The sequence below is a fragment of the Rhipicephalus sanguineus genome, chromosome 10 (genome assembly GCF_013339695.2).
Source record: "Rhipicephalus sanguineus isolate Rsan-2018 chromosome 10, BIME_Rsan_1.4, whole genome shotgun sequence".
Classification (NCBI taxonomy): domain Eukaryota; kingdom Metazoa; phylum Arthropoda; class Arachnida; order Ixodida; family Ixodidae; genus Rhipicephalus; species Rhipicephalus sanguineus.
The window spans coordinates 144,999,860-145,018,064 of record NC_051185.1 but is presented as its reverse complement, the minus strand read 5'-3'; the positions used below and the strand labels follow the sequence as shown (position 1 = coordinate 145,018,064).

Genomic DNA, 18,205 nt, shown 5'->3' with positions numbered 1-18,205 from the left:
CTAGCCAATTTTGAAGAAAGGAATGGAATTGCGGCAAGTTCTAATTCTCCGGAATAGAATTGGAATGGAATGGAGGCACCCATTCCGCAACACTGCTTCCCACCCACTGCAAATTGCTCAGCCATAATTCTTTATCATCATCAGCCACAGCACAAAGCGCACATAATGTCTTACAGATGTGTAGCTGGTACCACGATTCTCCGAAGAATGACGAAAAATGGCCTAGCGGGAACTTCGTTACTTCAGAAAAATTGCGATGATTTATTGCATAGTGTGTGCATTGCATGTGTACTTGCATTAGTTGCCCCAAGAGACTCTACAACGGTCTCTACAAAGTCCGCTCTTCCAGCTTTCGCTGTGACTGCGATGCGTGTTCCGTGCAGGCCTGGGGATCTTTTTATCAGAACAGCGGTCTCGCACATCAGAGAGTACTCTCAATTACGTGCTGCTTCTGAGATCGTGCTCACTCTCTTTACACAAAGCATTGAGTCCACTAAACAAATTCATGTTCGTCTTTTGAGAAAGTACATACTACGACTTTGAAATTAATACTGGTTTGTGCTGGTTGGTAGGAATTCGTGGTACAGTTACTTCCGCTCCTCTGTACAACGTGTTTCGCCCTTGTCCCGCTTTCTAAAAAGGAGGGCAAGTAACTGCATCACAAATCCAATGTTTTTTTATGATTACCTTAGCTTCAAATTTTTTGCATACAAAAAAAAACCGTTACGAACCGTTACGGAACATTTTTTTTTTCGTTCCGGAACAGAAACGGAACGGAACTTTTTGCGGTGGAACGAAACTAAACCGAAACGAAAAACATTTTGTTCCGACACCCTGAATGCCACCTTCGATCCGTTACATGCTACCGCTTTCTTGGCGTTCTTATAACTAGCGACGTTCTTGGAAGCATAACATAGAGTAACTAATATTTAAAGCTAACCGCTCCTTGGAATACATGAAGAGACATTGTGCGTTCGCGCATGTTTCAGGTACGCCTCGTAATCCATGCTGTTTTTTACAGCGAAAGCTGTTATGAGATCGTTTCACCGGCCGTTTTTGGCGCCGTAGTTGTCCGCCGCCGCCGCCGCCGCCGGTGTCCGTAACCAGTATCGCTCGAAATAAGAAAAAAACTCCAGGATGGAACGAGGTTCGAACTTGGGCCCTCTGCGTGGGAGCCCAGTATTCAACCTCTGAGCCATGCCGGTGCTTGAAACTGCTTTGCAAAAAGGTCCTATACAGGCTTCACGTCGGGAAGGAACCACATTAGCATATGCAATATAGCGTGGTAGAAGAGTAAAATAAGCACCAAGCGTCGCACAACGCGAATTCTGTAACCAGGAGTCACACAATACGAATTGCGCAACGAGCAGGTTGTTGAATGCTCCCAACCCATTACAAAGGACTCTGCCATAATTCTTCATAGTCATCTGGCACAGCATCAACAAAGTGCGCATAATGCCTTACATGCGTATACAGGTACCAACGCTCTCCGTAGAATGACGAAAAATGGCACAGTGCCTGCTGCCCTACTTCTCAAAAATTACAATGATTTATAGCGTAGTGGGTTCCTCGCCAGTGCACTTGTATTGGTTGCCAAGGAAGCCCATAAGCGCATGATCCACTTCCTCGGGGTCTCAGTAAAATTACACTGATTTATAGCGTAGTGGGTTCCTCGCATGTGCACCTGTATTGGTTGCCAAGGAAGCCCATAAGCGCATGATCCATTTCCTCGGGGTCTCAGTAAAGTTCTTCGCCCCCCCCCCCCCCGTCTCTCTCCTACGTCAACGTATGTTATACAGCATGACGGTAGAGTGAAATAGCGACCGGGCGTCACCCAATGCAAATTACATAACTGGTGACCCGTTTAAAGATTCCAACCCATTACAAAGGGCTGAGCCATAATTCTTCATCGTCATCAGTCGTCGCGTCAACAAAGTGGACATAATGCCTTACAGACGTGTAGCTGGTGTCTCGCTTCTCCGCGGAATGACGAATAATGGCTTAGTAGGTGCTTCCCAACTTCACAAAAATTGTGATTTATGGCGTAGTGGGTAGCTTTCTAGTGTACTTGTACGGTAGCCCCAAGAGAGCTTAACGGGCTCTAGAAACGCCGCTCTTCCAGCTTTCGCTGTGACTGTGCTGCGGTTTCAGCGCAGGCCTGGCGTTTTTTTTTCAGTTACTGCGGCATCCATAAATATAGGATGCAACATTCGAATTCATATTAGTTGATACCTCTCGCATGCTTCGGCAAGCACAGTTTTGAATGCAGTTGAAAAGCATTGCTTCTCAACATCATTTCACGTATTTTTCACGGAATGAATCAAGCCGTCTCTCATGTCTTATCACAGCAACGCTACGATGCACATGCTTGCAAAAACAATGCAGACTAATATATAATAGACGTCTAAGCTCTTTCGTATGACTGATCCGTGGTTTCAAATGGACGCAATTTTTCCACTGCGCATAAACCCTGACACTCTCGTCATTGCTTAGACTCAAACACGACGCCCATAAAAGCCTCGGCATACTATGGCACAGTCCCCCCGTGCGTCATCGATATCCCGTTTTATTGTTATTTTTTTAGTAATAAGATATATTCGTGACGAACGGGCCAGTGCATCAGAGGCTTCCTTTCAAGGTTCTTCGGTCTAACAAACAAACGAGTATGTGTTGTTCTTTTCGGATGAGTTCCGTATATGACACGCTATAAAGAGATACGCCAGTTCTCTTTTGGGCTGCACGGCTCTCCGATGAGAGTATAATGGTCGCTAAAGAAAGTTCGTCCCCTAAAGGGGGCCATATACGTGGGAAGTGGGGACTCACAAAAAAAGAGTCAAACGAATATTTTTTATTGGAATGTTTCGCCGTATGCACAAGCAAGCTATCAAAATCTGAACGGCGCAAAGCAGTTTTTGTAGATATAAAAGAAGCCGGCCAATATATTTTATCTAGCAGAACGAATAAAAATAACTCAGCGAGAACCTATTCCTCGTCATCAGTGGCTTACGCCAGCGTACCGTTTTCACTGAATGGCTTCCGTCCGACGATCACATAGGTGGCTTCGTAACTGATGTAAGACTGCATGCTTTGTAAGCCTTGCTCGCTGTTCCAACGCTCCACGGCGAGTCCCACCTTGGTGAACGAGCTCTTTATCAAATCTTCGCTGGAGCTTAGCGACGAAAATGTCTTTGTGCAGACGGTGAAGCTGGGATTTCCCGTTACCCCACATGCTATGAGGACGCCCCCTGGCTTTATCAGCTGCGTGAGGTTGGCTACTGCCGCCTCGTGTGCGGCCTGGTTCACTGAGCCGCTGTCCAAGCAGAGGCAGGCGATGACGGCGTCGAACTGTGCCGCCTTAGAGCGGCCGCATAAAACTCCGGGCTTTGAAATGTCGCACAGCGTTACCTCGCGGACTGCATTTCGTGTCCTTGCAATGATTTCGGTGGCGGCGCACTCTGAGTCTCTGCAATCAAGAAGCGCACGACAATGTAAGATGAGAAAAGTGCTGTCGGCCATGCAAGTAACTTGTTTGAGTTTTAAATAGCACATATGTGCTCTCCAGCACTGTGAATAATTTTGTAGCATTGCGCGATTCGCGCAATGCTACTTAGGCCTGCATATAGAAACCCACGGAGAAAATAGAAATAAGAGGTGTACGACAAAACGTTTCATGCAGAAAGCCGCGGTCACAGAACAAACCGTGGGCGAGCAGGGTTGTCACGGCATCTCAAGTTAGGCGAAGGTAAGTGTGATCCACCGGTTTAATTTCTGTTAAAAAGAAAGAAAGAAAGAAAGAAAGAAAGAAAGAAAGAAAGAAAGAAAGAAAGAAAGAAAGAAAGAAAGAAAGAAAGAAAGAAAGAAAGAAAGAAAGAAAGAAAGAAAGAAAGAAAGAAAGTAAAGCAGTAAGTCAGAGCGCACACGGCAAGCTTCGCTTGCCCCCATTTTCCGGTAGGGGAATGGCTTCAAGACTTGTCTTAATACGTCTGAGTTTTTTTAGGCGCACTCTATACTATCTGTTTCTACTGACCGAAAAAAAAACCACACTCGCAGTTGAAGGCTCTGTGGTATATTTTTTACGGATGCCGTGCCTTCACGAAAATGAGCATGAAAGTTACGGAAGCGAGGTAGCCACTCACGAGCGTCCTTCGATAACGGCAAGACGCTTGGCAAACGGCGTCCAGTCCTTCGCGTCCTGGCGCAGCGTCCACCCACTTGCGCACCTCAAGAATGTTGGCAGGCACCAAGTCGGCCATGACGATGTGCTGGAATGCCACTGAAGCTGCCATCGCCGTATACATACAGGGACCGCAGCCAACTTCCAGCAGCACGCCGCCTTTCACGAGGTCTTCAAACAGAAAAAAAAACGTACGTATCATCAGCAGCACTCTGGCAAGATATAGTGATGTGTTAGTTCGTATACTGTGAGTAGAATTTGGCAATATGTGTGCGTGAACGTTCTATTGCAAAACGAACTCTTCAATGTCATTTTATTTTAAATTGTTTCAGGTTGGTGTATGTTTTTATACTTGTTCATTTTATTTGGGGGGGGGGGCAACTATTTTTTTTAACTGCAGAATTTAATACTAATGAAGCAGCCGAGGAGACAAAAACCTCGGCCTCTTCACAGCAAGCCAACTCGAACAGAACAGAATGTAGCCAACTTTCATGCTTATCTACAGTGCAGATAAAACGCCAGTGTATTGCGTGGAAGCCCAACTGCTCCCGAAGTGTTGTTGCAGACATATTGATATTGTTGACAGCTCACTTAAGCATGAGGTGCGAGATGATTGCCTTGGTAGTTTGACAGCAAAGAGAGAGAGAGTGCATTGTGAATTGTTTTTGGAGCAAACGCGTGCCCGCCTAGTGCAGGGGAAAGAAGCACTTCAGCATTGAGGGAGATATCAAGCAAAGAAGGTCAGTTTCACAACCCCGAAAGCAAGGATGAATTAACTGTAAACAAAAGGAAGGAAAAGCTGACCAAGCGTACCTGATTGCCGTGTTTGTTGGACAAGCAGAGAGACCTCGTAGCTAAGGTGTAAACCGGGCGGGCGTGCTTCCGCTCTGATTACATGTGGTAGTAGGTTCAGTGAACTACTGTCGCAATAATATCAGTGAAACATCAAGTATTCTCGATAACATTTATTCTCTTATTTCGTTAGGTAGAGTACATACCCGTTTAACAATAACAAAACCCTGTATCCACTTTCACTTCTCAAATGACAACACCGAGTGATCAGAGCACTCAAAGCAGCTATTTTTATTTTCTGCGAGAGTGCTGATGTCGCCTCGAGTTTTCTGCTACATTGGCACAGGATTTCTAGCAATGCTTCGTAGTATATTGTTGCGCAGTATTCTTTTAACGAATGGTTTCCGCTTGTTATGTAAAGCATGTCGGTTCTGCCTACTGTGTGCGCCATTAGGAATTTTGCTTAAGTGAAAAACGCTAACGCTAACTGTGAACAGTAATGCGAAACGCAGAACATGGTATGGCACTAAGCTGCATATTTGGGCCGGTTGGTACATGTTCAACGATACGAGAAACAGCGCGAAACACGGGACACTGAAAGCGTCTCTCAAAAGCACGATGTGATTTTGAGAGACGCTGTAGTGGGGGCCTCCGGAAATTTTGACCACCTGGAGTTCTGTAACGTGCCCCTAAAACTAGCGCACGGTCCTCTAGCATTTTCGCCTCCATCGAAAATGCGGCCATCGCGACTGCGCTTCGATACCGCGACCTGCAGGTCAGCCGTCGAGCGCCTCAAACACAATACCACCGTGGCACGGGTTTCAGCTCTTAACTTGATCAGTGGCATAAAAACAAGGAGTACAACTATAAAACACTGCCTTCTGGACTGAGGGCAGCCAGCACTGCTAGATGGTACTTGCGGACCAAGCATCACAAACCCCTTTCTGTTAATAAATGTTTTTTCTCCTCCTCCAGATTCCATGCTTGGGCATTAGTACGTTCATCCCGAACGCAGTAGGCGGCAATAAAAAAGCAGGTGCTGCACAGGCGCAGTGCTTAAGAGAGAGTTTCTCGTATTAGCTGCGACAGTTAATGGTGACCCGATGAAGAACACGCAGCCCCAACAATACCGCAGGGATCTCGCCGGCTCTTCCACCCTTCCTTCCGGTCCTGACGCCCAAGAAGACGCCAGACCTAGCGGTAGTGCAGCGGCTGTGCTCTTGCGTCTTCCATAATTCTTCGAGCCGTCGTCGCCACCTTCCACACATGCTGCCTCCACGTACATTCGGGAGCTGCACACCATGTTTAGTGACCTTGTTCCTGTAATTCCTGCCGACCGACACCCCCTGTATGTCTTCGCCAGCCAGGATCTGCATCACTGTGGCCACGTTTTCATTCGGCGTGATCACATACGTCCACTACTCACAGCCAGGGTGTCGGAACGAAATGTTTTTCGTTTCGGTTTTAGTTTCGTTCCACTGCAAAAAGTTCTGTTCCGTTTTTCTTCCGTAACGAAAAAAAAAAATGTTCCGTAACGGTTCGTAACGGTTTTTTATGGAAAGATTTGAAGTTAAGGTAATCATTACGGACATTGGATTTGTGATGTAGTTACTTGCCGTGCTCTTAGGAAGTGGGACAAGGGTAAAATACGTTCTTCAGAGGAGCGGAAGTAAACCAACTAGCAGAAACCAGTATTAATTTCAACGTCATAGTATTTATTTTCTCAAAAGACAAAAGCGAATTTTTTAGTGGGCTCAATGCTTTGTGTCAAGGGAGTGAGCAAGATCTCAGAAGCAGCACGTAATTGAGTGTACTCTCTGATATGCGAGACCGCTGTTCTGATAAAGAGATCGCCAGGCCTGCGTGACACACGCAGCACAGTCACAACGAAAGGTGGAAGGGCATACTTTGTAGAGCCCGCTGGAGAGTCTGAAATACAAGTACACATGCAAGGTACCCACTACGCCATCATCATCATCATCATCACCATCATCATCATCATCAGCCTCTCTACGCCCCCTGCAGGGCAAAGGTAGAGAAGTTCCCACTATGCCATTTTTCGTCATTCTTCGGAGTCTCGTGGTACACGCTACACATCTGTAAGGAATTATGTGCACGTTGCGCTGTGACTGATGATGATATAGAATTATGGCTGACACTTTGCAACGGGTGGGAAGCAGTGTGGCGGAATGGGCGCCTCCATTCTATTTCAATTCCATTGCGGGGAATTCGAACTTGCCGCAATTCCATTCCTTTCAATCCCTCGGAATGAAAAAACTTAGCACATTCGCACTCCGGGATGGCCGGGCAGTTCAGTTCCATCAATGTAATTCCTCCACGTAAGAAAGGCATCTTGATAGTTTTATTGAGTTAAGAATGAACGCCCCATAAGCTGATGTCATCAGATGCATTAAGAACTGCAAGAGTACGAAAAACAGGTTAGCAAGGTCGAGGGATAATAGCTTGGTTACATATCTCGTGCAGTACAGCCACCCTACTAATTCCCACAGGGGCAAATCTCCTGCTACATATAATATTTGCATGGTCAGCATGTTTGAACGAATGGTGGTGTTTTAACTATTGTTTATGCTTAAATGTGTTAATGCTAAAATGACGAAGTAGCGTACTTTTATGCTGACAAAAGTAGTATTCAAGAAGACTATAAGCAGTTTTGCCACGCGTCTGGGGCGGTTGTGAATATGGAGAGAAATAAGATATGGTTATTGAGGAATAAGACCGTCTAGATCTGCTGGTATTAGTTGGAACAGTGCACCGATCGGGCACCTTGTGCCTTTGTATCGAATACAGAACACTGGGCCGCACTGATCATCAGCCCTCACGCTTGTCAAGCGCGCCTTGCAAGGATGGATGGGGTGAGGAGAACTTGCACAAACAGTATTGCACAAACATAACGAACTGGTCACTGTCCCACCTGAAGTGAACACGGAGTGCATTTCCTGGAGGATAGGTCTCAGCAGTGGCCAGATTTTCTCGGAATGAGCTGGATACTGGTCTGGAGAAAATTCTGCACTTATGTGTGCGACTAGTTGTTCTTGATCCATAGTGACCTTCTGGGAAAAGGAGACGAGAAAAAAGCACACTTCATTATGAGGTCACTCAACAAATACGGGGTTTGCTTCCACAGAACAAGCGACCGTCCGTCCGTCTATCTATCTATCTATCTATCTATCTATCTATCCATCTATCTATCCATCTATCTATCCATCTATCTATCCATCTATCTATCCATCTATCCATCTATCCATCTATCTATCTATCTATCTATCTATCTATCTATCTATCTATCTATCTATCCATCCATCTATCCATCCATCTATCCATCCATCTATCCATCCATCCATCTATCTATCTATCTATCTATCTATCTATCTATCCATCTATCTATCCATCTATCCATCTATCCATCTATCCATCTATCCATCTATCCATCTATCATCATCCATCCATCTATCCATCCATCTATCCATCCATCTATCCATCCATCTATCCATCCATCTATCCATCCATCTATCCATCCATCTATCTATCCATCTATCTATCTATCTATCTATCTATCTATCTATCTATCTATCTATCTATCTATCTATCTATCTATCTATCTATCTATCTATCTATCTATCTATCTATCTATCTATCCAGCCGCCTACCTCTGGGTGCTCTCATGATCGCGTCCTTAATTTGATGTGGACCAAAATTAGCATCGGAGGGTAGGATGACTAAACGAATATGATTGTCTGGTCATGACATCAAAAAATTCGGCATATCCCACGTACCGTGGGAGTCTATGTTATGCGAAACATGTGCAGGAAGGTGACTGTGTCGTAATGTTTCACATTGAGCGAAACGTTACGGAATGACACTAGAGAAATGTGCAAATGGTATACGCACACACATATTTTGAAGAGTCGCACATGTGTTACATAAAGAGTTGTTTACAACAGCCTAACGATGCCAACAGCAACATAGGCGTTACCATCACCAGACGCAGTAAGTTGATATGTAGTGCTTATATTCTTCAATACAGGTTTTCGCGAATTCGAATAGGACAATAAAGGAACACAGATGCACAAGACAGGCGCTACTCGCAACTGAGCTTTGTTCCGAAATCTTTCTATAGATATATACGCAGCCAAGTCGCACGCGCAGGCGCACTGCACGTACGTTACAATCACAGTTGCAGTTGTTAGAGGTGCGAGAGAATTGTTATGCTTAAGTTAACGGTTATGACGGAGAACGCACGCATATTTCACGAAACCGTGTGCATGTGTGGAAAGGGTTCTTGGCAGTTCTTGAATAAGGGCATCATCAATGTGATCAGCGAGCAGTAGCCGCTGGACAGGACTTGTTATCGAATCCGTTCGTGATCGTGGCTATGAACGGTCTAAGTGTAGTGAAGTGCGAGGTATAGTAGAGCTGGTGGAAACCGCGGATGGTATTTACGAAGAAATAATCTATGATGCATCCTGTCCTGGACGTGGCACCGAGGTATTACGATGCCCTGTCCACATCCAAGCCGCTTTTCATGCTGTCTAAGAATCCGGCGTTTTGGGTTTTGATTAATGAAGGCTGAAGTCATCGGTAATCATGAGGGACATGGTCATTTCGGCAGAGTTATTGTAGGAAGCATTGACCCCGGTTTTTGCGTCATCCACTTGGTCGACGTTGCGGACCACGTGGACGAGTGGATGGTAACCCAGCGTCTTCCAGGGGCGGTCTGTCTTCAGCTCCCTAACTTTTCTTGCATCGGCCGCTGTGGTGTTGTGGTTACGGTGCTCGGCTGCTGACCCGAAGTTCGCGGGTTCGATCCCGGCCGCGGCGGTCGCATTTCGATGGAGGCGAAATGCTAGAGGCCCGTATAGTGTGCGATGTCAGTGCACGTTAAAGCATACCATACGGTCAAAGTTTCCGGAGCCCTTCACTACGGCGTCTCTCAATGATATCGTGGTTTGGAACGTAAAACCTCAACAATTACTATTTGATCACTTCCGTTCCGTGTAAATGTGCATGTACAAGGTGACTGGGTTGATTAGGACTATATGAACTCTGGTATGCGGGTATGTGCCAAACGTGAGTGAGAGAAAGGGTTTCATCACGTTTGCGACAGGTATTTTGCGTTATTCATGTCCCCCCCACTAGTGAATCGTGCACGTCATACAGCATGTTACGCTATGCAAATTTTCCTATATCAGAACTTATAGAGACGACCGGGAGAGCGCCCAGACGTAGGCGGGTAGATAAATAGATAGATAGAAACGCCCAAAGTGCTTGAGGTTCGCAAAGATATGCTTCGCATTTAAAAAAGAAAATCTGCGTTCGTGTCCTGGTCATTCGTGTCCTGGTCATTTCGCGCAGTTTAAGAACGTCTAACAGCAATGAACCAACTAGCCCGTCAGAACGTATTACTGAAACACGGGCAAAATTGTCCGTAGTTAGGGGCTGCAAAGCTGGTCACGTGATACTCAGTTCAAGGAATAAGTGTATAAACGTTTAGCTAGTTTTCATAGATATGCTGGCAAATATCATGCGTTTTACTTAAAACAAATCCTTCCTGCTTGTGCCTGCAGACCCCGAGCGTATTCCATAAAGTGTTTTGACAATATATGGCGCAAGGAAAGACTGCTTTCGCAACTATCGGTGAAGTCACCTTGCGGTCGGTGCGGAAACCAAGATAATCCGTTGCTTGATATACGCTTGGTATCGTCGTCTTTGGTGCGTGGTTTGTTTTGACGGGCTGTTTCGCGTGCCAGCGTCTTTGTTGTCGAGAAAGGCCAGTTGACTCGCTTTGGGGAAGGCGTTTCGGTATCCGTTTTGGCCACGCCGCCTTCCACCGCCTTCATGGGTGCCGTCATTTTTTTTAGCTTTCTTAACTGAGGTGGTCCACAACAGTTTGGAGTAACCACGGTTACTGGGATTACTACGGTATAAAATAAAAAGTGTTTTACGGCGAACACAGCCATAAAATTGCGCTCACTCTAGTTCACGCGCAAGCACATTAGGAGGAACAGCGACAGGAAAGTGCAGATGGCTGATAAAAATTATACGAACGCCGAACTTACGCAGGAAACGCAGCTGTCGTCGAACTACGATGCCGCAATACAATTCTCTCGATGTGTAGGCGAGCTGTGCCTGAAGCGAACTGTTCACGTTTTTTGTACTCGAAAGCCTGAAACACTTTCCACCGTCACGAAATCCTTTCCACCAGCCACGTGCGACACATACCCGCACACAGCTGCCCGTGGCGGGCCCACATGCGCCACAGGGGATTCCCAGTCGATATCAACCCAGGCTTTGGAAATCCTTGCGCAATAGCGTGAAAGAGTGCCGTGTCGCGGAAAAATACGGTGCCTGCGTCAGGGGCGTTGCCAATGAGTGAAATGTCCCGATGGAATTAAACATGAAAAATCACGCCAGAATCAAGCACATTAAATGTGCATGGCAGTCAAGCATTCAATCAAAGCGCCACGCCAGTGCTTGAGACTGCTTCGTAAAATACCTTACACAAGCGTCATGTCAGGACAACGCTAACTCGGGTGGCAGTGCTCGCTATCCACTTTTATATCAATGTAATAAACATCACAGATACGTATATGACTGCGCAAGCTATAGTCAAGTGCTGCACGAATACTCCTACGACCAATGCTTATCATACGCAAATCATCGCAGCATAGCGAGCCCTTCGTGGCGATGAAATTGCCGCTAACGTGAGTGCCGGCGTTCCGTCCACATGGTTACACTGAACCAACGACTACCCTTTACATGTGAGTGTATTTTTTTATTGAAATGATGAGTAGGATAGGTTGGTTCCAGTTATGGCGGCCTACTTCTTCTCGCTTAGCAGACGAATTATGCAATAAAAGTATTAATGATAAGGACACAAAATTTCATACAGTAGATAACAAGATCTGAAAACACAGTAGAATAGAGCAGCAGATGAGTCATGATTAGTCGAGCTCAAGTTCAGGAAAGGAGGAAGGAACACAAAAGGGAGAAGGCAAGGAGGTTAACGAGAGAGCAGTCCGGTTGGCTACCCTACGCCGGGGGAAAGGGAAGCGGAGTGAAAGATGGGAGAGACAGGGAGAGAGAGGGGAGTTCAGGGATGTAAAATAAGTTCACATGTACACGTCCAAACTCAGATATTCCGTATATGGTTGACATACACAGGAAAACACGCTAAGACAAATACTTAAGCATAGCATGAAACACACGATCAGAACATTATACGATTCTCAACATATACCCAGACTAATATTACGCATTTGCTTTCAGTATGACGTGGATCTTAATTTTCCATTAAATATTTGCTTCTTCGAGAAACTTATTGAAGGCGAAAAACGCTCTTTTCTGAAGGCCTGTTGTTGGCCATGAATCTAGCATTTTCTTTAGAATGAATGATCTATCTAAAAGGAGCGAAGTTGCTCGCATTATATTTCGTGCTGAATCATATTTCGCGCACTGAGTGGCTGGTGCACATCTTCGTCTGGGCCGCAAGAGCACTGAGTACTAGACGCGCGCTCTATACTGTACAGGAAGTGTCGCGTAAATGGTGAACCAAGCCGCAGACAGTGAACTAATGTTTCTGATTTGGTATTTTCGCTCAGATCTGATTTAATGAATACTCATATACAAAAGTCTATTGAATCTACGTCGCTACATTTGTAATGTTATTCAAACCATTTGTCTTTGTTGAGATAACAGGATATCTGTCTCAGGAGAAGACGCATTTCATTGCATGAACTATCTCTACGTTATTGTGCACCTCATTTGCAGCTGTGTCCCTTACAGTGTAGCCTGGAATGTTGCATTAACCTGGTATCCATTGAAATGCAATTAATCGACGTGTCTGGTAAGCCCACGGTATGCGCACAGCTACACAATCTACATGAAGACGTCGATCCAAATGGTAACGCTTGAGTCAAAGCAAATGTGGCATAAGCTGCTACTTGCTGACTGCTTCGCATGAAATTGATTCCCACGGTGCTTGGGTTCTGCCGGATTAATATTGACTCTCGCAGATTTTGACCCTTAAGTAAAACAAGCGTGGACGTCATGAGGTTGCTATCGCTGACAGCTTTATTGCATGTTGGGCTGGGATATCATACAACTATTCGACCTTGTTTCTCTTCATAATAATAATAATATAATAGTAGTAATATTATCTGGTGTTTAACGTCCCTAAACCACGATATGATTAACGTTAATATTAATAATATTAACATGAAAAATTCGGCAGGTCCCACGCGTTGTGGGAATCGGTTTCATGCGAAGCAGTCAGCGAGTACTTCTATACTGTATTTTATGGCTTTGAGCCGAGCTTACGAGGTGGCCGACGTCATTTTGTAAGTGTAGCAGCAGTGTGCGCATCGTGGGCTAGCCAGGCACGTCGACAACACTGGCCCTTAAACTCTAACTTATGGTGCTACGTAACGTCAGCCCTCACGTTAGAGTACATACGTCAGTATTACCGAAACTAAGTGCACTTTAAGGTGAAATCATGTGAATATCATACGTAACTTTCGTTAATGTATTGCTCCGGCGTCCAGCAATGCTTCAATATAGCTTGCTGAATCATAGGAATACAAATGTAATGTTTATTAGACTGATACAAAAGCGGAGCCAACACTGGCGCCACAGACGTTAATCTGATATGACGCCTGTATCGTAGGAGTATATATGCAGTGTTTATTGCTTTCTTGCAAAATTAGGTAGCCAGCACCACAACCACAACTGACGTTACATTACGCCTCTATAGGATGTTTATCCAAACCAGTTTATAGACATGGCGTCGCTCAGTGGTAGAATACCAGTTTGCCACGCAGAATGCTTGGGTTCGATTCCTGCTGGGATCCTAATTTTTTATTCTTTCCATTCGTTGGGTCAACGCTGCCGATGTCGGTTTTTCTTAACGCTCGCGCATTTAAATTACCAATGTCTGTTCTCGCCGTTCCTGGGTAGCTATAAACTCTCAGTCACCTGTGGCGCATACCCGTACACCGCTACCCGTGGTAAACAAGTATGTGCCACACGTGCCTGGAAGGAAGGGTTTAACGACGTACGCGACAGACTTTTCATACTATTCATGCCATGACCCTACAGTCATATTCGTCAAATCTGCAGGGCAAAGGCCCTGCAGCGGGCATTCCCCTGGAACTGGGATTCCGTTCTGTTCCGTTTACACTGACGTCAAATCCGCGTCACTGCGAACGCAAGCACGGCTGGGAACCAGGAACACGTTCTGATAAGCCCAATCACACGCGCTTCCTGTTTACCGGAAATCTCTTTTTTTGCCTCGAAAATGAGGGGGCTGGCTTCCTTTGAAACGATTTATTATCTACTCGGTTGACAAGACTTTATTATCTACTCGGTTGACAAACGTTGTGCTGAGAGCCGAAATTAAGCAGGAAATGGGTGTTCACCAAGGCAGTCTGATTGTTTTGCTTTCCGTCGCTTACCGTAGGGTCGCTTGCAGCGACCATGGCACATTCCAACAAGGCGTTAAATAAAAAAAAGCATCCCTTGCAAAGAATAAAAAGAAGATTACATTTAATGAAGAGAGACGAGGAGAGCGTGTCTCTAGCCTGATGCTGCTCAAAGAATCTGTGGCAATCTGTGCGACGATGCTGGTTTCATATAAGAGACGTTTTTTTCAAGAAAAAACTCTAGTTGTGAGTACAGCGCATGGCCTGTCTTTATCTCGTCCTTTGTATTCGTTTTCAATAACCAGCGCAGAATGGACAAGGGCCAAGAAAGGGAAGAGAGACAAGCGCTGTCTCCCAACTTAGGGTTTATTGAAAAAAAAATGACGAAATACATAATGAAGAAAGCGCAGAAAGCCAACGAAAAGCATATGAGTGGTGTGGACCGCAGTTTACGCCGTCCATAAAAGCTAGCTCTTTTGAGGTCTAAGCAACCGGGGGCTTGCTGACGCAGTTACCCTTGGCAATAATTGAGGCCTGAATGATCACTCTGGTATGATTAAATAAAAAGTGTTTTACGGTGAACACAGGCATAAATTGCCTTCGCAAGTGTTAGGGCAAACATAAAAACCATGTTGTTGAGTGTGCCGACTAAGTTGTGTACAATTTTCCCCGTTCCTTTGGCCTTAAATATGTTGGAGTGACCGGGCGATGCCTGACCGTCAGGTTACAAGAACACACTTCGAAGGTACAGAAGAGAAATTACGGGTTCCTTGCCCAGCACTGTTCTAGTGCGGCTGTACTCCAGCATTCGAACATACCGGGGTCCTGGCCAACCATGCAAATTATCAAACCAGAGTGATCATTGAGGCCTGAAATATTGCCAAGGGTAACCGCGTCAGCAAGCCCACTGTTGCCTTGACGCCAAAAGAGCTGGCGTTTCTTGAATGCGTTAACTACGGTCCACACCACTGATATGCTTTTCGTTGGCTCTTGTGCGCATCTGTTCATTATGTATTTCGTCATGTCCGATAAGTGTTTTCCGCTTAATCTGTACCCGTTGGTTACGAGATTGTTTTTGAGCGCTCACGTGATGTGGTATGATGACACACACACACACACACACACACACACACACACACACATATATATCTATATATATATATATATATATATATATATGTGTGTGTGTGTGTGTGTGTGTGTGTGTGTGTGTGTGTTGTGTGTGTGTGTGTGTGTGTGTGTGTGTGTGTGTGTGTGTTTTCAATAAACCCTCAGTTGATTTGAAAGACAGCGCTTGTCTCTGTTACTTTTCTTGTCCCTTGTCCGTTGTGCGCTGGTTGTTGAAGATGCATCAGGGGGGTGAAACTTCCTATACCATCCATGGAGTGTGATATTCGCTCGCAGCGCCGGACGAACGCCTGGTATTTGGGGGTGGTAGTAAAACATGGCGACGCATTGCAGACACGCACTGGGGGGCGCCATCTTGATGAGGACTGAGGATCCGATTAGTGGGGGGGGGGGGATTTAGCACCAAATTCAATTGGGATGCACCATCAAGCCAAATTGAGCGAGTGGATGGTATTCAAATGGCGAGCGCGCGACCTTCTTCCTGTTGCAGAACCCGCCACATGATCAAAACGGCAATGCTTGCGTTGTGTTGCACCATTTATTCTAAGACTTTGTTTTTGTTTACGTGTGCACATAAATTAGACAAGAATAAAGAGCAGAGTTTGTTTGAATGAGTTATTGCCTAAACATACCATTCATAAAGGAAAAAACACAACTTGAATATTTTACGCTACTGCTGCAACCGCATCCCGACATGCCGAGCAAGCGCAGAGAGCAGCATGCTGATCGTACCTTTCGTCCGCCGGGATCCTAAAGAATTTTATGGCGGTGTGGCGTGAAGATTTCGACACCCTCAGAACAGCACGAGTTTTGATAACGGCGCGAATTCATTCATGCGTATGTTTCGCTGAAGCTTGCAAGGGTTTCACCAGTATCCTTGAAACAAACCTTACGGTGGTAAAAGCGGCCTTTGGGATACCGTAGGCCGTGGCGTACATGGGCGCGCGACAAGAAACGCCCCTTTTTCGCAGTGAGAGATAGGACGGCGCAGTTCCCGTTTTACACTCCGGGTGGCGCTCGTATTTTCCCAGCCTCTAACTGCAACTTATAGCTTCATTTGTGTATTAAAACTCCGGAGTTAATAAGTAACCTGGTAATAAATATAAAATGGAACAACAACGTTCATTTATGCTCGTATGTAGTACAGCCCCCAAACATTAGGATCGCTGCGGTCATGGGACAGAAAAAATGCGAAGTTTCATCCCCCTGCATGGATTACCAACTAGCCTAATCTGAAAGTTTGCTTTGTATTCGTCCTAGCGCTGCCCCCTTGTCAGGGGCGTAGCCAGAAATTCTTTTCGGGGGGGGTGGGGGGGTTCAACCATACTTTATGTATGTTCGTGCGTGCGTTTGTATGTGTGCGTGTATATATACGCAAGCAAAACTGAAAAATTTCGGGGGGGGGGGGATTGAACCCCCCCAACCCCCTCCCCCCTTGGCTACGCCCCTGCCCCTTGTCCCGTCATTATGAGCTCACAGAATAGTTGGCGACGTCGTAACGTGCAAAGACGGCATCGCGGAGTTATTGCACCACTGCAGATAAGTTACGCACCACTAAATCCACTTTTGCCAACAGGTACGACCGACCACTGTCAAAATTATCTGAAGTTGGCAATCTTCTACTCCGTTTAAATGGTTGCACTGTCCTGGTATTCAACGAAACCTTAAAAGGCAACAGCAACAAAGTTTTACTTAAAGAGAATTGGCTTAAAACGCATAGTATATTACCAGGCGCATATACATGTATGTATACGAAGGTTGTCCCGCATAAATTGAACACTTAGAAAATGAAAGGCCGTTCAGAGGCGAATTGAACCAAACCTATTCTACTCGCACTCGCGTATAGATGCTCAGGTAATCTTTTATTTACCCGTGAATTAATCAACTAATTATTTTTATTTACATGGCTTCTTAATTATTGGCTGAAAACCGCAAACCTCCGAGTGAATTACTACCTGTACGATACGTCTCGCGCTGTCATTTTTTTCGCGTTGTAAAGAAAGCCCGCGAAATTTGAAAAGACGCCACGTGACGGACCACGAGCGCGCTGCTATAGCCTTCTTTCAAGCGTGCAACTGGCGAACGCGGTCGCCAGCATCTGCCACGGGGTAAAGTCCCTTGATATTTTTGGGAAAGTACCGTCTTTCCTGTAACCGAGCCGCCACGCCAAGCACCCTCCTCTCCCGCCTTCCACCTCCCCGCTTCAAGGGCCGTCGCCCAGGATAACGCGCGCGTTATCAGCGTGACATAGCATTCTTGATAGGAAAGTTACGCGAGCCGGGTTATAGGGCCGGCGCCCGCACGGTGGGAGAGGATATAGATATCGTTTGCGACAGGATAGAGATAAGGTTTGGACACTTGGGAGAGGAGGGTTGGACACTTTGGAGAGGATATGAAGGAGAGTGTCGCTACTTTTTATATATTGCCGTGCTCGAAGACGTCGGTACCGTGCTCGAAGACGTCGAAGACTGGTTGGTCGACTTCGAGCGCGTGGCTGCCTTGAACGAATGGGACGACGCAGCGAAACTACGACGTGTGTACTTCTACTTGGAGGACGGAGCACGTACGTGGTACCAGAACCGCGAGGAACAGCTGACGTCGTGGCGCGAATTCTACCGTCGGCTGCTAGACACTTACACCAGTGCTGATCGCCACGAGCGAGCGGAACGAGCCA

The 18,205-nt window shown here is 45.9% G+C and overlaps 1 protein-coding gene across 1 annotated transcript; it reads right to left on the bottom strand.

The window, feature by feature from the left end:
* Positions 1-2,892: 2,892 nt before the first annotated feature.
* LOC119371859 (nicotinamide N-methyltransferase-like) lies at positions 2,893-11,136 on the bottom strand. The gene is given in 5 exon segments (XM_037642323.2): positions 2,893-3,463; positions 4,137-4,195; positions 4,197-4,345; positions 7,899-8,037; positions 11,044-11,136. Coding segments are annotated over 4 exon segments (798 nt in total). The 5' UTR covers positions 8,029-8,037; positions 11,044-11,136; the 3' UTR covers positions 2,893-3,003.
* Between the last annotated feature and the right edge of the window lie 7,069 nt (positions 11,137-18,205).